Source organism: Cryptomeria japonica, chromosome 3 (genome assembly GCF_030272615.1).
Source record: "Cryptomeria japonica chromosome 3, Sugi_1.0, whole genome shotgun sequence".
NCBI lineage: Eukaryota > Viridiplantae > Streptophyta > Pinopsida > Cupressales > Cupressaceae > Cryptomeria > Cryptomeria japonica.
In genome coordinates this window covers 327,517,188-327,541,763 of record NC_081407.1, presented here as the reverse complement: position 1 = coordinate 327,541,763, position 24,576 = coordinate 327,517,188, and the positions used below count along the sequence as shown (strand labels likewise).

The 24,576-nt window shown below is 36.1% G+C and overlaps 1 protein-coding gene across 3 annotated transcripts in view; it reads right to left on the bottom strand.

Annotated features, from left to right (window-relative positions):
* The window catches only part of LOC131040683 (F-box/LRR-repeat protein 3), a 31,403-nt gene extending 7,143 nt beyond the window's left edge, over nt 1–24,260 (bottom strand). The window contains exons 1-3 of one of the 3 annotated variants that reach the window (XM_057973635.2): nt 23,429–24,260; nt 21,837–22,492; nt 20,426–20,545 (exon numbers count right to left, since the gene is read on the bottom strand). In XM_057973635.2, coding sequence (XP_057829618.2) covers nt 20,426–20,545; nt 21,837–22,469 — 753 coding nt within the window. In that variant the 5' untranslated portion in view covers nt 22,470–22,492; nt 23,429–24,260. Of the gene's footprint in view, nt 1–20,425; nt 20,546–21,836 lie in introns of all 3 variants that reach the window. The other 2 variants (XM_057973636.2, XM_057973634.2) reach the window with 2 other exon arrangements.
* Nucleotides 24,261–24,576: the final 316 nt, after the last annotated feature.

Below are 24,576 nucleotides of genomic sequence, written 5' to 3'. Positions count from 1 at the left end.
TGCTGGTTGACCTCTAGTTATCCAAAATTACAACCCAATGAAAATCATCAAATCCTTGTATCTTTAACACCTTGCCAAATTATCAGTGCTATCAAATCATGAACAGTAATCTAAATTTCCTTTTCCGTACTTGAAAACTTTTTTCACTTGAGTCCAATGCTCTCTATCAAGCTTTGACATGAATATACTTAGAATTCCCACTGCTTCCTTAGGCAAGTCTGACCTTTTAGAGACCATTGTATACATAAGGCTTCCTACTGCAGTTGCATATAGAACATTACACATCTTTCAAAGCCTCCACAAACTTGGGGTATTGTTCCAAACAAACTTAGTGCCTACCAATAAAGGGATACTTATAGGATAAGTGAGTCATGTATACCAAATCACCGCAAAACAATTTCAAGATACTTATTCTGGTTTTTACCATAGCTTCCTGCTAGCCATGTCTCTATAGATTTTCGTACCAAGTATGTGCCTTGTAGCACCTAGATCTTTAGTATCAAACCTACTAGACAGCTAACCCTTGAGTTTCTCAATCTGCCTTATTGTTCCCAATGATAAGCATATCACCAACATATAAAACAATGATTAAAACATGCTCATCAACTTGTTTGTAGTACGCATGGTGATTAGCATTACTCCTATTAAAATCCAGTTCTAATACATATACATCAAGCTTTTGATACCACATACATGGTCATTGTTTTAACCCATACAATGCCTTTTCAATAACAAACCGAATGCTATTTTCCCTTCACCTTGAATTCTTTGGCACACATAAATTTTCTCCAATAAATCTCCATGAAAGAATATGGTTTTAACATCCATGTGCTCCACTTCAAAATCAATTACCACAACTATAGATAACCACATTTAAATGGAATTCAACTTAACGAAATGAGCAAAGATCTCATCAAAGTATATTCTCTTAATTTGAGAATAGCCCTTTGCCACTAACCGCACCTTGTACCTCTCCAATCTACAATATGCTTTGAAATCTTCTTGGACACCCACTTGCAGCCAATGCATTTCTTACCTTCAAGTAAAAATCAAACAAGTCCCAAGTCAACCTACATTAATGCTGCCATCTTCTCTTTCAGGGCATTTATCTAAGATTTGCTATCCTTCAAAGAGAGACTCTCCTTCAAACTTTGATTCAACGTCAATGCAAATTAGAGAAAAAAAAAATGGAAATTTCGTGGACTATACCTTACAAGTAATTTCTATTGCCTTGTAGACCCATTGGTTGCTCCAGAAAAATAGCCAATGGGTCTACAAGGTGGACTATACCTTTCAAGCAACCTCTAGAGAAGGCCAGATTCCTGCTTAAACTGAAAAAAAACTAATGCTCACAGGGAAAAGAGTTAGAGGGAGGCATAAGGTTTAAAAAAGGAGATATAACTTAGAGAAATAAAATGAAAATGATCAAAAACGGGGTGCCCAACAAAGAGATTAGTTAACCCTTGCTTCAACACACAACTAATCCTCATCCATGAGTGTACAAATTCATATGGTGGGTCTGGCTCAACTTACATTATGTAGACCTATCCATGAAGAACATAGATAATCCACTTTTTACGATGGGTGTATACAAACAAACACAAACATATCTAGAAATCAAACCACGAGGAACTCTTCAAAACAAGATATGAGGAACAAAAGATTTTAAAACATTTCATTAATCAAGAATTGAGAGACCAACGATCAATCAACCATTTTTACAGGAGCAAACACAACATAAAAACACAAAGACAGAAAGAACACATTTACAAAGAGAAAAAACTCTATAAATACAGTGTCAAAAGGGATCAATCCCAACCATAGATCCGATAGGGCTAATCCAAGCAGTGAGAATCACTTTACATGCTTACTTAAAATAGACACCCCCCTTCATGGTAACTTAACTCACACACCTCATAAAGGGGAGAGGAAGTATTACATTAAATATCTGACAGGATTTATGACAAATGATTATAACATGCGCAGCTCCAAAATGATTTTGATAAAAGAGATTTTATTAAAATCTGAATGCAGTGAAAAAATCACTAGATTTATGGGGACTCTTGAGGAAGCTTGTCACAGCTATTGAATCCAAAAAGTAGGTGCTAGAATCCATTGAGCACATAGTCAAAAAGTTGCATAGTTGATCAATGCATTCCCTCCAAATATTCTTTTATATTTTTAAGGTTCTGAAGTAGCGGCCTAGAGGTGGCAGCAACTAGTGAGGTTAAGTGGCAATTCCCCTTGCCAAGGTCCAAGATAGGTGGGATTGAGGGGTGGAAGCTCTTGCCATCAAACGATTGAGGGTTTGAAAGCTCATCCATAGATGGAAAGGAGCATAAAATGGCCCAAAAATACCCAAAAATAATGTTTGAATAAGGAAAGCATTTAGGTGAGAAGAGTGGAGGAAGTGGTGACCATGGCAAGTGGAATTTAAGAGCCAATTTTAAAGGAACTAAAGACACCACTCGCACTATTAGATCTAAGAAAGATCAATAGCTTGTAGGCATGAAGTCCTAAAAGGAAAACCAAGGTAGGACTTCCACTAATGTTATCACCCAAAAGGGTATAGTTCATGTCATTAGATCTCGATGGAGATTAACGATACACACATCCTTTTGGACACTAAGTAGGAAATGGATACCAGAACTTTTTGAATTGCACTTGAGATGCTAGAGTCATCAATAATGGTGGGCCCAATGTTGACATCATTGTCAAATGCAAGAAAATTTGTAGCATTTTATCAAAAAGAGATCAAGGAGTTGCAAGCGTTTTTTAATGTTGATTGGGATGTAGGTATACCAAGGATGCAAAATGCAACAAAGGAAGCTCTTAGATCTACTCAAAGGGATTTTGAATCTTCCCAGTGAAAAAAGACATGTTGGTAATTGCCTTCAAAAAAACACCTGAACCAAAAGGGGAAGCTTGTAGTTATCTAAATAATGCATAGAAACCAAAGATAAGTGTGAAATGCACATAGTAGAGAAACAAAGGCACCCAAAGCAATTTACCATTAAAAAGAAGACTCCATGAATCAAAAGAGAAGAGCGTACAACCATCCAAAGGATACACGATAGTTCTAAAGAAATCTACCATGCAACCAATGACTTGAAAGCTTTGTTGAGTTTCACGTCCACCAAAAGAGTAAAGGTTTCCAAAAGATTGACTTCAAAGAAGAAACATGGGATCCAAGGAAAAGAAGCTTGCAATCATCCAAAAGAGTGTGAAAAGCATGCAGTCCCAAATGAAGGTGTGAAACATGAGCAACCATGAAGACAAGGCATCCAAAATAATCTATGACCATAATGAAAACTCCGAGGATTGAAAGGGAAGACATTGCAACCATCTAAGTGCACACGAACTCCAAAGAAATACACTATTGAATAATAATCCATGGAAGGCTACTAGGAAGCTATTAACTCCATGTGAACCAAAAAAAGCTAGCCACCATTTTAGGAATGTCTAGGAGCCTCCAAGGGATCCACCATGAAAGACACCAAGCCCATAGAAATTATTCTACCACAAAGAAAGCTCTATGAATAAAAAATAAATGAACTTCTGACCACTAGAATAATGTGTGAAGATTCCTAGAAAAATCCAACATGATAAACAAGGACCCGACAACATGTGCAATAGAGAAGGGAACTAGCAAGAATGAAAGAGAGCCTTTATATAAGCAAAAAACACATCTATGAAAGCCATAAACTTTGCTAAAGTCTCTTTCAAGGCTGCCAAGAAATATATTAAACCCCTGACGGCAAAACATGTTCCATGTGTAGGAAAAAGTGTTAAGAGTGCAAAAAGAGGATCCAACCAGAAAATGAAGATTCATGAGCATCTGCATACCCTATGGAAAACATCAAGCCACACAACCTAAGCAATAATATACAACCAAAAAGGTAGAAAATACAAGAAGCTCAAAATGACATTATGATGAAGATAAAGTCATTCAACACCCAAGCATAACACCTAAAAAAATTCCTTTCAAAAATGTAATACAGAGAACCGATACACGAGAAATTTGTGGTGAGGGAGACAAGCATGCTTGCAATTACATACAAGAGAGATGCACTAAAATGCTCCTAACTACAATTAAACAATCTCTCACACACCAAAAATGAAAGCAAACGATGAGAATCAGTATGAACCTTCAATATCCTTTTTTTTTAATTAGATGTTTCAAAAACTTGATACAAGAACATACTAATTTCCCATCATAGTAAGCCTTAGAGGAAAGATAATGTAGCTTGCAGATCTAAAAAATTTCAGTAACATAACGACATGTAAATTAACATTTTAAGAATGTGAAAGAAGAATAAATGGACAAAAGTGAAAAACCACCAATATATGTGGGGAAATCCTTGTCCAGTAAAATACCCTGCACTCCAAAGCATTGAACCAATGTATTAATATCCAACAAATAAGTTACAATATACTTGTAGACTTGTAGCATTAACATGGAGATTTACATCTTGCTCCTTTGGAGAAAATCTGACAGCATAACAATAGCTCAAGAAATAATCAACCTATCATACAATAATGAATTATAGTACATAATGATGTGCAAGCTAGGTGCCCAAAAAAGCATCCTCAATCTTCACCAAAGCAAAAATTTGAAAAATATCAACATTTGTTGGCTCCAACTTCAACTTGCTAATCCAAACAAAGCATATCATTTTCTTAGGCGTCCATCCTTGAGAAAAGCATTCTTACCATAACTTGGGTGCCTAAGAAAGATAAAAATAAAAAATTTCTTTATTTCCTCTTCAATTTTGATAGAGTAACTACCAATCAAGACTCTCCGTTGGACATAGAAGATTGCCAAATCATTTATATCACCAGTATAGAAACTTTTGACTTCAGCCTCCTAAAAGATAGGACCTCTAAGGCCGGCGCCAGTCTCCTAAAAAATAGGAATCCTACATTATCACATCATTTATCATATAGGATGCCACCCAAACAATACAACCCACAAAGTGAATGGCAACTTAGGAAATTCACAACATTAGAATAATTTAATATTCACCAAATAATTAATAATTTAATGCTAGGACTCAAAGGTTGAGACACCTTAATCCCAACATTCTCCCACCTGTTGAAGACCTATCAAGAGTCTATGGAAAACTGCAAGATACTGCCAACTCCACTATTGCTCACAAGATTTACAGAAGCGTCAATAGAACTTCAAAACCGTTACCAAAATACAACTCTGAAGTCCAAAATTCCTCAAAGAACAAGATCAAACATGGATGTTCTATAAAAAACTGTTTGAACAACAACCAAGAGTGATTGCTCACATCCAACTGAAAAAACCCACATGACTAGAAAAGAAACCAAAAGAGATACTAAACCATCCAATCATCCATACCTCATAGGGATCAACAACATCAATAAACTCATGCCAACAATATATCAACCCATAAACTGCAATTACAAACTCCATGTATCAAACTTGTCAATGAAGAACACACACATCTAGGAACTCCCACTGCATGGGTAATATCAAAACTAAAAATAGATCATGGCATACCAAGTCTACAATCAACACTTATACCAAGGAGTGACTAATAAATAAGCCATGTAGTAACAAAGAACAATCACAATGATCTACACATGCAACACAAAATGTTGCATAATCTCTCACAACATGTCACCCCAACTCTCCCAAGTCTGCCACACAAGATTATGTGAATATGAACCTTCAGAAAACAGCCATAGAACAAAGAGATAACTTGTAAATCATATCCCAATCATGTCCTTCCAACACCTCAAAGTGCTAAGGTGAGTCAAGTAAGATCTCCTTCGCAACCTCAAAAGAAAAACCTCAAGAACACCCAAATATTCAATCTAATTAGATTGAACTAAACGTATATATCAAATATCAAGAATATGGATGTAAGCTTCTCCAAAACAAGGAAGATCAAACTCAAAAACATTTCCATATCCAGAAATCAGCCCATTAACATCTCCAAAACTTCTCATAGATGAGAAAATATATACCCAAGCAGATAAAAAAATTTGAACACTTCTCAAATGAACCCTCAAAACTAGAGACTATAGCTCGAGATCCATCTCAATGAGAAGACAAAGCACAAAATGTAACGCATTTGAAAATAAACTGGGCTATACCTTTCAAATGATTATTTGCCAAGTAGACCAAGAGTGGAAAGAGATTGCTCCTCCAAGATAAACCAAGTCACATAGACTTTCTCCAAGAACAACCTCCTCTCCTAGTCTATCATTAACTCACATCCATATCTAGGAGAAAAAGGATCCTCAAACTTTTTTGCTGAAACCTCAAAAGCGTAACAAAAGCCTCACCCAAGTCCAAGTATCCATGAGTACCAACAACTAATCAATCCATGCTAAGCTCAAGATGCACCACTGCACTCTCATGAGGCTCTCAAGCACATGATCAAAGTTATCAATACAAAGAGAACTAACCAGACCCCAGTCAAAGCACCAACCATGGTAACTAGAACTCAATCATGACATCATGATCCAATAGTACAATGCCAATAGCCTTATATGTAATCAATAATCCATTATGTCACAACACCAAAACACATCCTCTCAGAAAAGGATCACATGACACCTCAACCAAAAACTCCAAGAGTCCTCCTTGGCTAATCAAGATGTTAACATCTCCAAAACACATGAAGATAACCATCTAATGAGATTGAAAATGTCAAAGAACTCCCTCTAAAACAATAGGATCCAAGAGCTCCTCCACGACACCAACAACTACTATAGAAGATCATTGATCACCAAGTTATGAATACACAATCACTACCAAAGCTCCCACCTCCTCCACGACATCAACAACCGCTATAGAAGATCATCGATCACCAAGTGATGAATACACAATCACTACCAAAGCTCCCACTAAATTGTGATACCAAGCTCTCCAAACATCATGAGAAACCATCTCTAATCTGAAGATCATCCAGGTTCACACACACAAATGTAATGCCAACAATATCAGGTGGGACACACAAATGTAATGCCAACAATACCAGATGGAAGTGGAACTATGATCTCCAAGTCAAGGAAATTAAAAAAACATCACTATCAAAAAACTCACACAAAATAGTGTATCCAAGCTATATAATTCATATGAAATAATGGAATATTCTAGATCTACACAAACCCACAACTTTTAGTAGAACAAGAAAAACTGTAAAACCTTAAGAGGAAACAGGTTGTCCATGAGATTTTAAAATATAAAGAACATACCAACTTCACGGCCATATACAAACATCTCCTCACCAAGAAAGCCACAATCCTCCTCACACCATGCACAAAGCATACATGCAAACGTACAACAATGTTGCATCTAGAAATACCGCAAGGGAATCATAATCTAAAAAAAAACTTATTTGTAGATCTACAAACCACAAGTTATGATTAATCGTGTAAAACCTGTGAAACCACCATGTTTATGGACATGTGCAAATCCATATCCACTTATCATCTGGAAGATCCATAAGTCTAAAAAACACCAAAATAGTTAAACCAAAAAAATGAAATAGCATAGATAAGAATAACCATAGATTTTGAACAAAAACTCTACAAAATCCCTAGAAGCAACCAATACGAAGCTAAGACATGCAAGTGCAAGCAACTCAAAAGGAAGAGGTATAGGAACTCCAAGCTCACTTGTAGGCCAACTCCACAACCACCATCATGTGCATGCATACAAAGAAGCTAGGTATTCCAAAAGCTTTCAAATCATCCAATGATCAAATTCATAGCCTACATGCATTTGGGGCTAATGAAACAGTGCCTTCCAATGCAAGGTACTTAATCCAAGCACCCAACATAAGCACATTGCACCATAGTCATGACAACCCAAGTTTCTCCATATTACCAAGAAGCCAAAAGTAAACACCCAACATGAATACTATGTTGCACACAACCATGAAATGTAAGCATACCACCATGCATCGGGATTATTATATACTACCAAATAGGAGATCCAAATCAATGTCCCATATCAAATTAAAGCACATGATCAATTCCATAAAACTCCATCTTTTCCATCCTTCAAATGCATGTTGTAACATGAAAAAAAGATCAAATGCAAGACTTTTACTCAAACAATAATTCCTTCAAAACAAATTCCTTCAAGTGTGTTCAGGGTAAGAAACCCTAACAAAAGAAATACCCAAAACTTTAAACACCATGATCCTTCACATGCAAGCAATATGCAAGTTCATGCAACTCACATTCATGCAAATTATGGAACTAAGCTTTGATACCAATCGAAAGAGAATGACCATCCCAAAATGACCTCTGAGAATCAGTATGAAGTACTATGAACCTTCAGATCCTATGTTTTTTTAAATTAGATGTTTCAATAACTTGATACAAGAACATACTTGATACTACTATGCCTTTAAAACAGAAACAAACATAGTTAATTTCCCATCACATTAACCCTTAAGAGGAAAGATAATGTAGTTTGCAAATCTAAAAAAATTTCAGCAACATAATGACGTGTAAATTAACACTTCAAAAACATGAAAAAAGAAGAAATAGACAGAAGCAAAGAAACACCAATATAAGTGGGGAAAACCCTTTCAGGTAAAAATTCCACTCTCCATAGTATCAAACCAATGTATTAATTTGCAAAAAAAAAAAGTTACACTACACTTGCAGGCTCATAGCCTTAAAATGGAGATTTACATCTTGCTCTTCTCTAGAGAAAATATGATAGCATAATAGTAGCTTAAGAAATAATCAACCTGTCATGCAATAATGAATTATACAGCAAGTATATAGTGATGTGTAAGCTAGGTACCAAAAAAAGCATCCTCAATCTTCACCAAAGCAAAAAACTGAAAAATCTCAACATTCATAGGCTCAAGCTTCAACTTGCTAATCCAAACAAATCATATCCTCTTCTCGGGCGTCCATCCTTGAGAAAAAAAAGTCTTATCCATAACTTGGGCACCTAAGAAAAATAAAAACAAAAAACTGCTTTACTCCCTCTTCAGTCATGAAATAGTAACTACCAATCAAGACTTTGTTCAACATAGAAGATTTCCAGATCAGTTTTGTCCCCAATATAGAAACTTGACTTCAACCTCCTAAAAATTAGGACCTCCAAAGTGGGTGCCAATTTCCTAATAAATAGGAATCTTGCCATATCACATCATCTGCCATGTAAGATGCCACCTAAACAATAGGACCCACAAAGTGAATGACAACTTAAAAAATTCACAACATTAGAATAAATTAATATTCACCAAATAATTAATAATTTAATGCTAGGACTCAAAGGTTGAGACACCTTAATCCCAACAAAAAAGAGAGTCCAAAATTTTCAAAAACCAAAGAAAGAGTTGCCTAAAAAGAATGCACACCACATCAACAAGTCAATGAAGATTGAGCACCCATAGCCATCCACCCTGTTGTGAGGTATTCACACATCACCCCATTGCAAATGGGGACCCCCACTTTTTTTCTTGCTTTCTAGGTTGTGTTTAGGTCTTTTGCTATTAGCCTTTGCATTAGAGAGGTATAGATGCTTAGAATGGCTAGGAGTCAGGTGGACAGTCTTTCATAAGTGTGTAGTAGGTTTGTAAAGTCTAGGCATGATGAGTTCAATCATGAGTAAGGAAGGATCGTCAATTTGTAGGTCACTCCAAGTGTTCCTCTTAAAAGAACAAACTTCACTTCATGAACATTCCTTGTGTAGCGAATTTCTTACATTTCTCCCACAAAGCGAAGACTCACTCTAAAGATCTCATGTTGAGCAAGTTATCAGGTATTGAAGTTGAAAACGAAAGCAGGAGTTTGGTCTTGGTTTGAAACCCACTTCATGAACTTAACCTCAGGGGCAAACTTCATCTTCAAAGACTCGGGAGCGAATTTCATGCTTGAGAGACTTGGAACGAACGTCTTCATGATGGAAGTGGAAGAATGAGGGAGATTTGAAAACAATTACTTCATGTTCAAACAATCAAAGGCAAACTTCACAAGTTGGGAGATTAAAGCGAATTGCATGAATGAGCACACATGAATGAATTTCAACTTCAGGAGTTAGCATCTTGGAGCGAACTTCAGGTTTGAAGAGTTTGGAGCGAACTTCATGATTTCGCCCCTTGGAGCAAAGTTGAACTTCATGAGTCGGGCTTTAGGAGCAAAATTCATGAATAGAGAGATTGGAACAAATTACATCTCCAAGCCTTTGTAGGTCAAGATGGGAATAAAAGGAATGAAGCAAAGTTGAACATCAACTTCATGACTTACCTTCTTGGAGTGAAATCCTTACTTCATGACTTGAGTAATTGAAGCAAAATTCTAACTTCATGAGTTGCACTTCTCAAGCGAACTTCATGAATTGCCTTATTGGAGCGAAGTTTGAACTTCATGACTTGCATCCTAGGAGCGAATTTCACCTATGAGCATACAGAAGTCTACATGAGCGAAGTTAGATAAGAAAGGAAGGATGATCGTCTTGAATGGATTCTATTCCAAGCGAGCTTCATGACTTCATGTTTTGGAGCAAACTTCATGGTTTCACCTCTTGGAGCGACTTTACAACTTCATGAATTGAACAGTTGGAGCGAAATTTATACTTCATGAGTTGGGATGTTGGAGCAAACTTCATGATCTTATAAGTTGGAGCGATTTGCATCTTCAAGCCTTCACAAGTGAAGTTGGGTATAAATAAATGAAATGAATTAGAGAACATGAACTTCATGGATTGCAAGTTACAAGCGAACTTCAGGTTCAAGAGATTAGGAGCGAAGTTCACAACTTCATGACTATGTGTTTTGGAGTGAATCTTCTACTTCATGAGTTGCTGTTTTGGAGCGAACTTCAAGTTTGACAGAATTGGAGCGAATCTTCTACTTCATGAATTGCTGTTTTAGAGCGAACTTCATGAGTTCACCTTTAGGAGCAAAATTCCCTACTTCAGCAGTTGCAAGCCTCAAGCGAAATTCCTACTTCATGCTAAGACACATTGGAGCGAAATTCCTACTTCGGGAGTTGATGGTTAGGTGCGAAGTTCACAACTTCATGACTTTGCCTTTAGGAGCGAACTTCATGACTTCATCTATTGGAGCGAAGTTGAACTTCAGGTTTGAAGCTTTGGAGCGAACTTCAGGTTCAAGGTGTTTGGAGCGAAATTCCATTCAAGCAAACTTCATGAGTTCAAAGTCAAGAGCGAACTTCATGAACAAAGGCTTAGGAGCGACTTTCATGTGTTTCACTCTCACACAACAAAATTCCTAGAGAAACCTCTCCTAAAGTAGTTTGTCGTAAATGCTTTTGAGTTGAGCTCATAGAACTAAGATAAATGTATGAAATTGAGTTTAAAAGCAAGTTGAGGGTAATTTCATAAACACCAAGGGTGAAGTGAACTTCAAGAGTTCCTCTTTAAGAGCAAAAGGCAACTTCAAGTGTCCCTTTATGAGGGTGAATTCTCTTTATATGCTTTAATTAAATCTATATATCAAGTAGTATATTTGATACTCGCCTATTTCTTTTGCAGGAAATGAAGAAAGAAATAAGGAGATCACACAAGAGGCATTCACTTACACAAAGACATGATCTACAACATCAACAACACGAAGGGAGTCACAAGAGAAGGAGTTTGAAACTTCGAAGGAGAAAGGTAGTAGTGACATCAAGAGGTCGTTTCAAGGCATCATCAATACTTCAAAACTAATATCTATACCTTGCACTTCCATGATCAAGGCATTCGAGAAGGCAGTTTCAGAAGAGTTAATCAAAGTTAGACGATCATCGTCATCATCGCTGAAGCTGAATAATGTTGAGTATCAAGAGATATTTCTTCATGATGATTTGTCAAACCTACAAAGTGCAAGTTGAGGTGGCATCCTAGTCACCACTCACCAATTAGAGGGGTTCCACATCAACATGTCTAGATGCAATGTACTTGACTCACCAGTGATGGCACAAACTCAAAGGCACCTACACCTGATATTTATTGGTCCACACTTACTAAATGTAATTTTCTCATTGGCTAAGGAAAGTTTGTTGTAACAAACCCTAATTAGGGTTTTCATTGTAAAATCTTGGCCAATCCGGGCCATTCATTGTAAATGAGCTGTCTATAAAAAGCTCAAACTCTTCATTTGTAAAGGCTAATAGCTAATAGTTGGAGAATAGCTAATAGTTAGTAATAGGAGAGAATAGAATAGCAATTAGAATAGACATTAGATTCGTAGAAAGCAAAGATTGTTGCCAAACATGTTTGTAAAGAACAATTGATTTCATTGAAGTTATGGTGAATTTGATTTATTACTTCAACAACTCGCATGGTTTTTGCTCCTCAATTTGCTTTCATGTAATTAGATTGAATGGAGGAATTTGTTGAATGTATTCATGTGGAATCTGCCTAATCCACACTACTAGCCTCGTGCTGCTTGTAAGTGTGCCCTGTGTGGTCAACTGGAATGATATGAGCTTAACTTCGAACCGTTCTACACTCATTGCTCATGCATTAACTTGAATGGTGATCAATGTTTGATGGTATCGATTCGAACATTTTTTAAATGTTTTTAGAAGATTGCACTGAGCTTGTGTCAAATTGCTCAGTTTGATGGTGAGACCTCACTCAATAGGATTTCACCTAATCATTCACCCATCTTCCTACATTCTTAGGATTAGAATAGATTCTCTCAACCCCTCATCTTTTGCTATTTTTTTTTCAAACCCTAGCTAGTTTAGGATCAAAGCATCACCATATTGAAATATCAGATGATCAGGTTCCAGCAAATCAAGCATTCAGGCATTCGAATGTAAGTCCCCTTGTGATTCCAGCATAATCACATCAAACCAATGAGCTTATCCACACGTAGTGACCCTACATTCATGAAACTTGGAGTCTTCTCAAGTGATCCTTAAGCTAATCTCCAACATTCGAGAGATTTTGTTCAAGAGAGGATAAGATACTTGAGGTATTTTATTTTGTGTTCGCATGTGCATAAAAAACACATCAACACACCCACGATAGGAAACCAAAACTAGGCCTTGCAGTCCAACAAAAGAGGACCCGCTAAAGAAAAAGCCAATAGATCAAAAGAGGGAAAAGCAAAAAACAATGGAATAGAACCATATATATGATGTGTGACATCTTATTTTGTTAAAAAGGAAAAAGGTTAGCTAAATGAAACCACTTACAAGTAGAGAGAAGCCACATTTTCTAGTTAGTGAATGATCCAAAATGAGCCCAATGGCCCCTAAAAATAACCAAAGGCATCACATAAAAAGAATAGAGAATTCTTGAATCTTCTTGTTGTTCTATGCTTTTCCTATGTAGATCACCTAGACATGAATAGCTTTTCAAATATTGTGTAGTGGGCCTTATCCAATTTGAACAAGTCAACCTCCAGAGGGCCAAAAAATAGAGGTGAGTTACAACTCTTGACGTCCTTAGAGAAAAACTCCCCACCATTATTTGACTTTAACATTATGATTTTCTACAAGTGCCTTGAACTTCTTAAAATATTGGAACACCTCAAACTTCTTTCTACTAAAATACAATCAACCATGTCTAGAATGATATCAATGAAAGAGAGATTTACAAGACTTACCAATTGAATGTACATCCACGGGACCAAAGAATCACTATAAATCACTTTCAATATCTTCTTTAGCAATCCTTGAAGCTAATCACATTCAAGCACACAATGTTGACAAAACTCAAACCGAACAAAACAAGCTAAAATACCTTCACATATTTTTCACAGAGTTCCATGGGAATGTGTCCACCCTCCAAAAAAAAAAAAAACCCACATCCCTAAGACGAGGACATTTCCATGACACGGGGACTTAGGGGAAACGTCCCCCTAGAGCACCACCATCACTACCACCTCTTCCAGGGATGCCGCTAGGTTGCTTACCATATGGCACACACCATTACATACTGAGTACAAGCTTTAACTTTATGAAAACTAGTTTGCCTTTCATGGGGCACTTGTAGAGATGTTATATTGCAGATTTTGGCTCAAAGATTTCAATTCACCTCAATTGTATATCAACACCCCCCCTCCCCCTTCCTTGTAATGTCCACTTTATTAATTACCCTAGTTTTATGCCCTAGATTTCTATTCTTAGCCAATAAGGGAGGGTTAGGGAGAGGACACCTTTACCTTCTTAGAGGGAAAACCTACAAACAAGTTAGAAAATAACCTACAATCATAGTACATAAAGTAAATAACGTTTACAAATTAAATTATAAATGTAGAGATCATGAACACAAATCACAACTTGCTATTTGATTGTAAGATCACCTGAGCTAATTATAGCAGCCCCTAATCACAGTAAGCTAGGATGGGTAACTTGATAGGGTGTCCTTGCGACCCTCTATCCTAGGCCCAAAGGCAGTGCACCTTCGCCCCCCTTTGGCCTCATGTGGCCCATGCCATACATATGAGGTGGCATACCTAGTGAGGCGTCCTTATAACCGTTCCCCCTCAATCATGTCACCTTCTCCTACTCACTTGATTAGATATGCATAGTTCAATCATTCACCATGGTGCAGAGGATGAGGGCTTCTCTTAATAGGGTGCCCAGAAAAGTCTAACCCTCCGAAGCCCAAAGGCAGAACACCTTCGCCCTCGTTTGGCATCATGAGGTGGTGTGCTTAGGGGTGACCCCAACGCTGTTCCCCCTATTTAGGATCCCTTCCTTCTCTTACCATTATTGGGTAGACATAGATATAAATTGTAGAGAGCTTATTAACTTATATCCATTACAATTATTGGCAGCCATGTTCTTAATTCAGTAATAATTATAGAAATGTAATATTGATCTTTAATATCAATGTAATGCTCAATCATATTCAGTAATTAATTATCAAACAAAGGTTGATTACTCTAAAAGATCAGATGTTCTGTATTATAAGTATAACCAGGAATATGCCAGATCGACCTATGTCTATTAGTGCAAATAATAGAAAGCTCTTACAGTTTTGCTGGCCCCTTTATGTGTTTTGGTTCTGCTGAAGTATTCTCCCTTTTCTGATTCTTTTTTCATTTAGGTAACATTGATTGAGCTACACAATGTGGATGTCTCCATCTTAAAGAATGTTTTGTGTTGCACTCCCTTAGCAAACGCTGAATTCCCTCTAGCCAACCTTCAACTCTTTAACATGCACTCCAAAGTCAATCGCTTCAGAAATTTAAATAAGATTTGTCACTCTCCCATCCATAAGAGACATTTTCACCTTTTCTCAACCAACTATTTAAAGAGAGCTGTTATCACCAAAGAAAACTTGTCCTCTATCCCACTCATTATACTTGGAAGTACCAATCCCTATAAAGAGTCAATCAACTGAAAATCGTCACCACATAATGTTAGCGAATACAAAAGCATCACAATCATACTAACCCGTGCCAGAGGATTTATCAAAGTAATCATCCTTCTTAAAATTATACTCTTTTATGTGACCTCTCCAGCCACATTTCTAGCGCTTTACTTTGGATTTACTAGGAAGCTTAGACTTGTATTTCTTCCTAAACATATTATGTCAACACGACTTTTTCACATGAACAATCATCGCATATAATAACCATTGACACACATAATCAATCAAAAACTATTGACCATCTACCTAAACCATGTATATGTCTTCCTCTATTATTGCCAAACACCAACTATGGATTGCAGTAGTAGAGTCAAACATCAGATTGCTTCTAGTTGCTTGTGATACCTCTATCCCCTAAAATATCTCCTTTCCCTTAGCCATCACCACATGTCCTCCAATAGTGTCATATTTGCACCTCCACTATCATACACACTTTAGTGATTACTCAAACAAAGATGTGGTAGTGAATTTTTCGCCAAACGACATGTAGTTACGACCATGGCAATGGTAGACTAAGACGAGCATCTATGCTAAAGAACAACATCTAAAACCCCATCACAACCTACCACACGGATTCAATAGTTATTTATCAATCTATAATCAAACACTATCAACATGAATTCAAACAATTTTCTACTTGTAAGGAGTTACTTCCCTAGTATGAGTTCAAGGAGCTCCTCTACAATAAATTTGGAAAGCATTGGAAATTGAAATGAAACTTTCTCCCCACATAGCTATCCAATAAGAAGGAGAAAGAATCAATACAAATTTTAACATACAAAAGATCCTTGGGAAGGCTCAACCCCTAGATAAAGTGAGGTGCTTGTACATCAATACCTTTAATACTAATGTCAGTTATCAACTACAGGATGAGAATAGTAAATAATATGCTGTTTCTCTTTAAAGAGCATTCATCACATGTTTATATCTTAACCCCCATAAGCATCACTATTAGTTCCAATTCATTTTATGCATAGGAAGAGAAGACTTATTTTTTGAAGTCCTCCCAAATTTAGAAGTTTGATGGGGACACAATTACAAACTCAAAATGGCATTTTTGTAGGAGCATCGTAAATGCATTTTAATTCATAGCTCAATACTCTTTCAAAGATTCAATATATTTTCCTATGTGTTTACATTTTGAATTGACTTCCATCATTGTTGTTTATTTGGGTAATACTGAGAACTACATTATAAATGTAAGTAGGTAAAAGTAGGTCACTAAGTAGGTAGATGACTATGGGTAAGGGAGGAAACAACTCCTACTCATCAAATTATTTAAGTCATAATAGGAGGAAAGAGAATGAACTATATTTTTACTTCACACTCTATAGGAATTGAACGAATGGCATACAACACACTTTGTAGTATTTTAACCAATGGCATTCAGTTTTAGAGACCCACAGTATTTGGACTGAACTGAGATCACCTTGTGAGGAACTTAAAAGACTATCTAGAAAAGCGATACAGATTGATGCAGCTGAGACATAGACCCAGTCAAGCACTTCGCATGCATCAAACCCTCTTGCTTGACCTCCTCTCCCTTATGTTCAAGAACTTAAATAGCCTCCTCCCCCTCCTTTGTTGGGAGAGAGTGAAATCCATCCTAACAAAAACATAAAGGCTCTTTGTTGGGTGACTTTCCCAGTCATATGAGATGAAAAGGTGAGAGGCTAAAGGCCCTTTCCTTCATCCCAATAGTCAAATGCATAATGAAGATTAGAGTTACATGACTTACTGCTTAAAGAGTTGCAAGCTCAAGTTCCATCCATCCAAAACTATAAAAATACATGGGATCCACATACCCTCATATGAAGGAATTGGAAAAACAACAGGTGATTCATCACAGCCTTGAAGCAGACTACATAGATTGACAATTCAAACATTAGGTTATCAGCATTGGCAAGCCTTGTTTAAAGAATATAAAGCTGGTTTACCTGAAAAATGTAACCATGCATGGCTTGTTTTCTGGTCTGTTGACTCGCCATAGTTAAAAAAACTAAAACTTCTTGAATGCTTAAAATTCATATCACCATGGACTCTAATTTAGAAATTGGAAGTCCACAGGTGTACTTTTCACTGGATGGACAAGCCTTTTGTGATGAAGCATTCTCATGTCAGGAATTTTCAAAAAGCTGATGATTAAGAAAAATGTACGATGTGTTGAGTATTCAGAGTTCCCGTTTTAGTAGGAAAGATATTATCTCAACATTGAAGATTTTTGGATATGAGATTGTTATTTCTAAATAGAAAATTTTTATGTTTTGGTTTAATATGCAAATATTTGGATATAGTGGATTGTGTGAGCTGGATTTTTCACAGCTGATAAGGATCACACTATCTCAGATCCCAGTTTCCTGTACTTATTATAAATCATATTTGATCTTTGGAGCTAAATGTTTTCACTTGAGGCGAAATATTTATCTAGTTTTTCTTATAACCGCCCTTTTTGGAATACCATGTCAGCACAGTTCAATCATGCCGTCAATACATTATGATTTTTAGATTTTAATGCAATTACTGAACATTCAGTTAAATAAAAAAATAAAAAATGGCAAAGAATTTAAAATAAGAAACACTATGATTTGGAAATAAAACAATTTGAGCATCATGAGAACCATGGTATGCCCTCTCTGCGCTCCCTTTGCTGGAATAGGTATTATGACCATCCAATTAAGACATCCGCAATTTTGTAATGTCTCCAACTAGGGATTACCTGAATTTTGTCCTAAATTAGTAAATCCACAATCTAGTTTACATTTCTTCAAATTATGAGAGTGACTTAATCTAGTCATTCAATAAACTTACGAATTGACGAATAAATACATGGATTAATAGCACATATATTACAAAGAACGTTAAACATGTCTTTATACCTATAACCAATCATAGTTTAGTTTGGTAGGAAAGCCTCGAGAGGGCGCCTGTAAACTGCTCAACCCAACAAGCCCAAGAGCGCACAGCGTCCCACTATGACAACTCATGTCTTGGCCCTCAAGAGGCAGGAACGTCAGGGGTGGCCTACTTAGCTTGGGAGAACCGGTAAACTGCAATTCTCTAACTTACTTCCTCCATTCATTCCTTTGATTGATTATGAGATATGACATACACAAATATATAAATAATCAAAGTAATTTATTTATAATCATATCCATAATATTTATAATCTGTTCTTTATATATATATAATCTTATTGATATTATTTCAAGTATATATGTTTGTATATCAAGCTATTATAAATCTTGCTAACATCTTTATCATATAAAAATTTAAAATCTATTATCCTTATTCTGTACTATATAAATCTTTTATGTACTATGAATGCATATTTAATTAAGTATGACTGCCATAAATATTGCAGTCTATATTTATATTACTATTAAATTCTGCATAAGAACATTATCAGGCTTCATATATTAAGCATGCATATTAAGCAAATCCCCATGCATACCACCAAGAACAAGGATGTTACTGCCTGTAACTTAATAACAGTTCTGATCTGATCTGATCCATGGTGATGTCACTGGAGGCTTTTGATTCCTTTCCTTTATTTCTAGAGGTCACACCTCTTCATTATGGATTCCCTTTGGCAAGAAACACACCCTTTCACTATTAGCACCCTTTGAAAGAGTGCAACTCTTCATTACTTCTGCCCTTTGAAAGGGACACAACCTTTCACAATCAGATCTGCACTTATGATTCCCAAATTATCCCCCTTTCAAAAGAAGTTCTCTTCTCCCTTTTATACCTCATATTTGGGAGAATCACAACTTATAATTTCATGCCTTTTGACCATTCATTAAAATTAATCAAATTTTAATTATGCTCTTTTATATTTTATTTTTATTTTTATTTTTATTCATTTGGATTTTAATTTTATTATTATTAAATTCTATTTCAAAGTGGGGACATTACAAATTTGCTTATGTTGGTTATAAAAATAGGATGATTTTTCTGTATAAAGGAGTCAACTTGTTACCTCCCTCAAGTGTCTGGATGAAGAAACTTGAAAGTTGTGTGAGAGTGCAATTCTACATTTCTCCACTGTTCTATGATTTATAGAAGAATGCAAAAATACAGGTATGTATGCATGAATATGTATGTTCTTATTTGTATGGATATATGTATGCACAAAGGGATATGTCTATGTATCGATATATGTGCATGAATGTATATGTATATGTATGGATGTATATAAGTATATATTTCATATATAGCTATCCACTTACAAATGCATACATACACAAACATGAAAATATGACAATATTAAACTTGCTTCTTTCTCATGCTATACAGTGAAAATCGCTTGAAATTTCATTAGAACACTGATTAGGTCCACTTTCTGGAAACCATCATTGTACAGCATTCATGTTTCTTAACACTTGCAACAGCAATTAGTGCTTCACAGTCACCTTCTTTGGTTCCTCCTTTCCCAAATTGACCAATTAGGGCTCCTCCTATACATCATTTACAAGATATATTTATTGAAGTGGGAGTACCTTGACAAGTTATATCCTAAGAGCAAGCCAAATAACCTGTAAAAAAATCCCCGAAAGAATCATTCCACTGCATACCATCATTTCCATGGTTGTTACTCCATAGCATGATTGTGTGTGCTTACACAAAAAGCACATATACACATCTATGTCGAACCTGCTTCTTTATTGGCCCATGCAATGAAAATCACTTGAATGTCAGAAGTTTTAGAACCATGATTAGACCTGCTTTCTCAGCACTTAATAAACCCATCAATAAAGAAAGAGCTCCAAGCAGCTGATAGCCCTTAATATATATATATATATATATATATGCGCCTTGCAGCACACTCACATGCATTTGCTCACATATACACGCGGCACACACCCAAATGCACACCTTGTCAAGCAAAAATAACATATGAAGTTCTTTCCAAGTTTTTAATTCCTAAAATTGAATTAAACAAAACTTATTTACCATTATCCATTGCCATTAATTTTTATAATTGTAATATGGATCATTGCATATATATATGGCATTATCCATTGCCATTAATTTTTATAATTGTAATATGGATCATTGCTTATGCATTTTCCATACCTGTAAAGATTTGTTCCTGAGATAAATAAGGCCTTCATCACCCACTCTGACACATCCAACCAATGCTAAGTTCTCAAGATGACTCAGACATGTAAGAGATTCAAGACATTTGTTGGTTATCTGCAACAAAACAGATCTTCTCAGTATGCAGTGATCCAATTTTAAGTATAATAAATTCAATCGCATTTCAATTGTGCTTAACTCAAAACACATGCAGCCAGTACAAATCCACATTCCTTAAATTGTTATCGAGGTAAGAATCTCTATTATATACTGTGTTTAAGAGAACAACTACATGACTCGAGACTTATCACCAAGACAATTTGATCAGTGCAAATAATCATGTACATCCTGATATAAAATTTCCATTCAAGAATTCAATTTACTATGCATGAAATAAACTTTAAAACTCCAAATCTCAAACCTAACAAGTTAGCAATGAAAGAGAACCATACCAACATGACTCAGATTGGAAGGAGCAAAAAGAAAGAGTGTGGATAAGATTAGAATAGCTTTATGTATTTTATTGTTGTCTAAGATGTATGGAGTCATGGTCTCATTTTTATGTGCAAAATCATATCTGGTATATGTGCGCTGTGTAATATATTGCATATGGAATAAATGTGTGGCTTAAGCAATCGCTGACAGTTACCAAATAAGCTTTATGTATTTTATTGTTGTCTAAGATGTATGGAGTCATGGTCTCATTTTTATGTGCAAAATCATATCTGGTATATGTGCGCTGTGTAATATATTGCATATGGAATAAATGTGTGACTTAAGCAATCGCTGACAGTTACCAAATAATGTCTAACTGAAAGCATAAAGCACTACTTAAAAGACCAAGCTTTCTAGAATATATGCGTATTTAATAATTTTCATGTGTGGTGAATTTTGATTGCCTTGCATTGGGATTACATCAGTGGCCAATACTGGTAAGTTGACTTTTCTTAAAACTATAAATTGAAACTGAAGACAGACCAAGTTTGTACAACAAAAAAAAAATTCCTTCAAAATTTATACAACAATGTTTTTTTCCTTCAAGATTTGTCAACTTTTATTTATATAACACACAAATAATCTTTATGGAAATGGATATATACTTTTCATTTTCACCAAACTTAAAAAATATGAGAAATCATATTGGAAAATTTTAGCCAAGATTCGTAACTTCTAGATTATCTACTAATGTATGGTTGCTTAGAATTTTCTCTACCTGTAAGAAAATGTTTAACCTGCAACAGCCACACGTTATTGAAAGGGGAGAATAGCCCTTATAAAAGAGCATTGCGTTATAACCTAACGAAAAACCTTAACTTTACCTTTACGAGACAAAACCTATTCATAGATGAAGAAAAACAAAGACAGGGTTAATATCAAGGGTTAATTAAGGCTTAAGTCATATTCATACCTGTAAGTAAGAAATATCAAGATTCCGCAGCTCCTTGCATTTGACAGCAACCAGCTGAACTCCAAGATCTGTGACCCCTACACACCACTTAAGACTCAGAGTGTGCAACTTCCTGCATCCAACAGCTATGCATCCAAGACCCATGTCACTGATTTGTTTGCATTTCACTAGCTTCAACGATTGCAAGTTCTGAGCATGTGCTATAGCTTCAGCTGCATAATCTGTGAATTCAGTGCAATTGGAAAGATCAACCTCAACCAAAGATTGACAACTTTCAACCAGCTGTGCTATACCCAAGTGAGTGAAAGTCCTCAAATTTGAGAGGTTGATGGAAAGTAAATGATTCCCAATGATGCGAGCCACACGCCCTAAACTTTCATCTGTGATCTGGGAACAAAGGGATAGATCTAAATGCTGAATCTTGCTGTATCGTTGCAAAATCCTGGGTAGCAACTCTGATCTCATTATCTGTACTTCCTTCCTAGACCTTGCTTCCAAAAAGAAAAAACGTTTGCTGACTAGGCACCATGACTTTCTGTCTGTGGAATCCTGTAGTTTGTCAAGAATAGTTACAAGGATCTCATCATCCAGGATACCCATGATTGAGCTACACTGGACAGCCGCTCTCTTCATTGCAAGGGATTGAAATTATAAACCTGCGATTAAAGATTTCCCGATTCAAAAGCAATGCGTGAACCAAACATCTGAGACACCACGGATAAAATCAAATCGCTATACTACCTGGGGATAATCAATCTTTATCTATAGCTCAATGTAACTATTTATGAATCCACTCTATTTCAGATTGGCTTTTTGGGTAATCCCAAATATGTTGTTATGAGATTTATAGAGAACCCAAAACCTCATTTTACAAATGTAAACGTCAATCGTAATTTTAAGTCTTCTGCAAAACCTCTCAGCAACTTTATTAGCTGCTATGAATGTACAGAAGTTGGAACTGGGGTTGCTGGGACATAAACTAATAGGGGCATAAAGTCATGTCGGACCTGAAACATTCTGTGAAAGCCAACTACAATTGTATATTCTAAAGAAATATTACCAGCAGATAATGAATGCATTATTTGAGACAGTACAGGAATCAAAGAAAAACTTGGCTAGAAGAAAATGATTGGTTTAAAGACCAACTCAATTACACACATCCACCATGCCCGCTGTGGCAACAATCAAATTTATATTTGAGGCTCGTAAGGCTTAGAGCTTGAATGGGGAGAAAAGGTGCTTTTTAGGTCTAAGATGTCAGAACTGTGAACTTAATTGTATTTAACTTGCAGAGTAGCTTATGATATATGAGAAAGACCCAACTCTCTTCCCAAAACTCATCATGATTCAAAGATATTTATTCACCACTGAAAACACAGATTCTTCCCAATCTCTCGTGTTTCAAAGCCACGTCTCCCCCAAATGAAACATGATATCCTCCCGACTCTTTATGGTTCCAACTTATATCTACCCAACAATCAAAAACACAAAACCTTAGCTGTAGTTCTCTGGGAGTCTCAGAATTGAATTGCTAATTCACAGTTAACTAGAATATCTCTAATTCACAAACTTTGAAGGACTGGACAAAATACCTGGTAATCCAGGTGTCTAATGCAAACTTATCCTTATCTCTCAGAATCCGAGATGGTGATGCACATAAAATTTCGGATATTTTCAGTTGCCTCGGGTTTTGTATATATCTGATATACCCACTTCTCTTTTGACTTAAAAAACCAGGATTCAGGCTTTCTCACAAGGCTAAGGATCCAGATACCGACCCGTACTTATTAAGATGTCACACATTTCAATGCTAAAACCCACATTTATTAAATGTTACCTCCCATATTAGGCTTTGGAATTCAAACCTTGCATAGAAAGACATCATTCAACAGGCCGATGAAATGTTTATCAGACACCCATCTCATTGCAGAATGAATCACCACCAACCTTCTGAACAATAAAATCCAAATTCCTCTTACGCCCACCTCACCCTTCTGATTCACACACAAATCCAAATCATCAATACCTAATTCACAAGAAACCCACCTCACATTCGCCATTTACAGACAGTTATAGAGGCACCCAACTCATCATTAATAACACCAGCGAAAACCATCTCATATTCCATGTTTGCAAACATAACAGATTCACGCAAACCAAACATAGCCCAACAAACATGACCGGACTCCGCCTCAAAGTTAAAACCCCAGATTGAAACTTCTACTTGCTAACGTGAAGGAGAATTTCCTTAGCAATTTTCACAGCTTTAACTTCAATTTTTCTTAAGCTTTTTTCCTTGAACAGGTGGATTTGCCTTCCTTGATTTGTAAAAAGTTAAACATAGTCAACAGACAGTACGGTGGCAGGTACAACATGTCTAGATAGTGTCCTTGGTAGGTCCCAACCGGACAGGTACTATGTGTACCTTTGTGTACCTCCCCGAGATACCTTTCCATATATAGTATTCACTCTTCTTCTGGGACCATCAGCACATGATTGTGTTTTACATTAGTGTCTGATCAGTGCTTAGACTATGACTTGTACGGATTTTGTTTTCCTCTTTCTTTTTAATTTAATAAGATAATTTCCATATATTGTTTTCATTCTTCTCGAGGAACCCTCAGCGCATTACTGTGTTTTAGATTAAGGGTGATCAGTAATTTGATTATGAGTTTAAAAATAATTTTTGTTTTCTTGTGTATAATCTAATCAGGTTTAATTTTCCAATATTCTTAACATA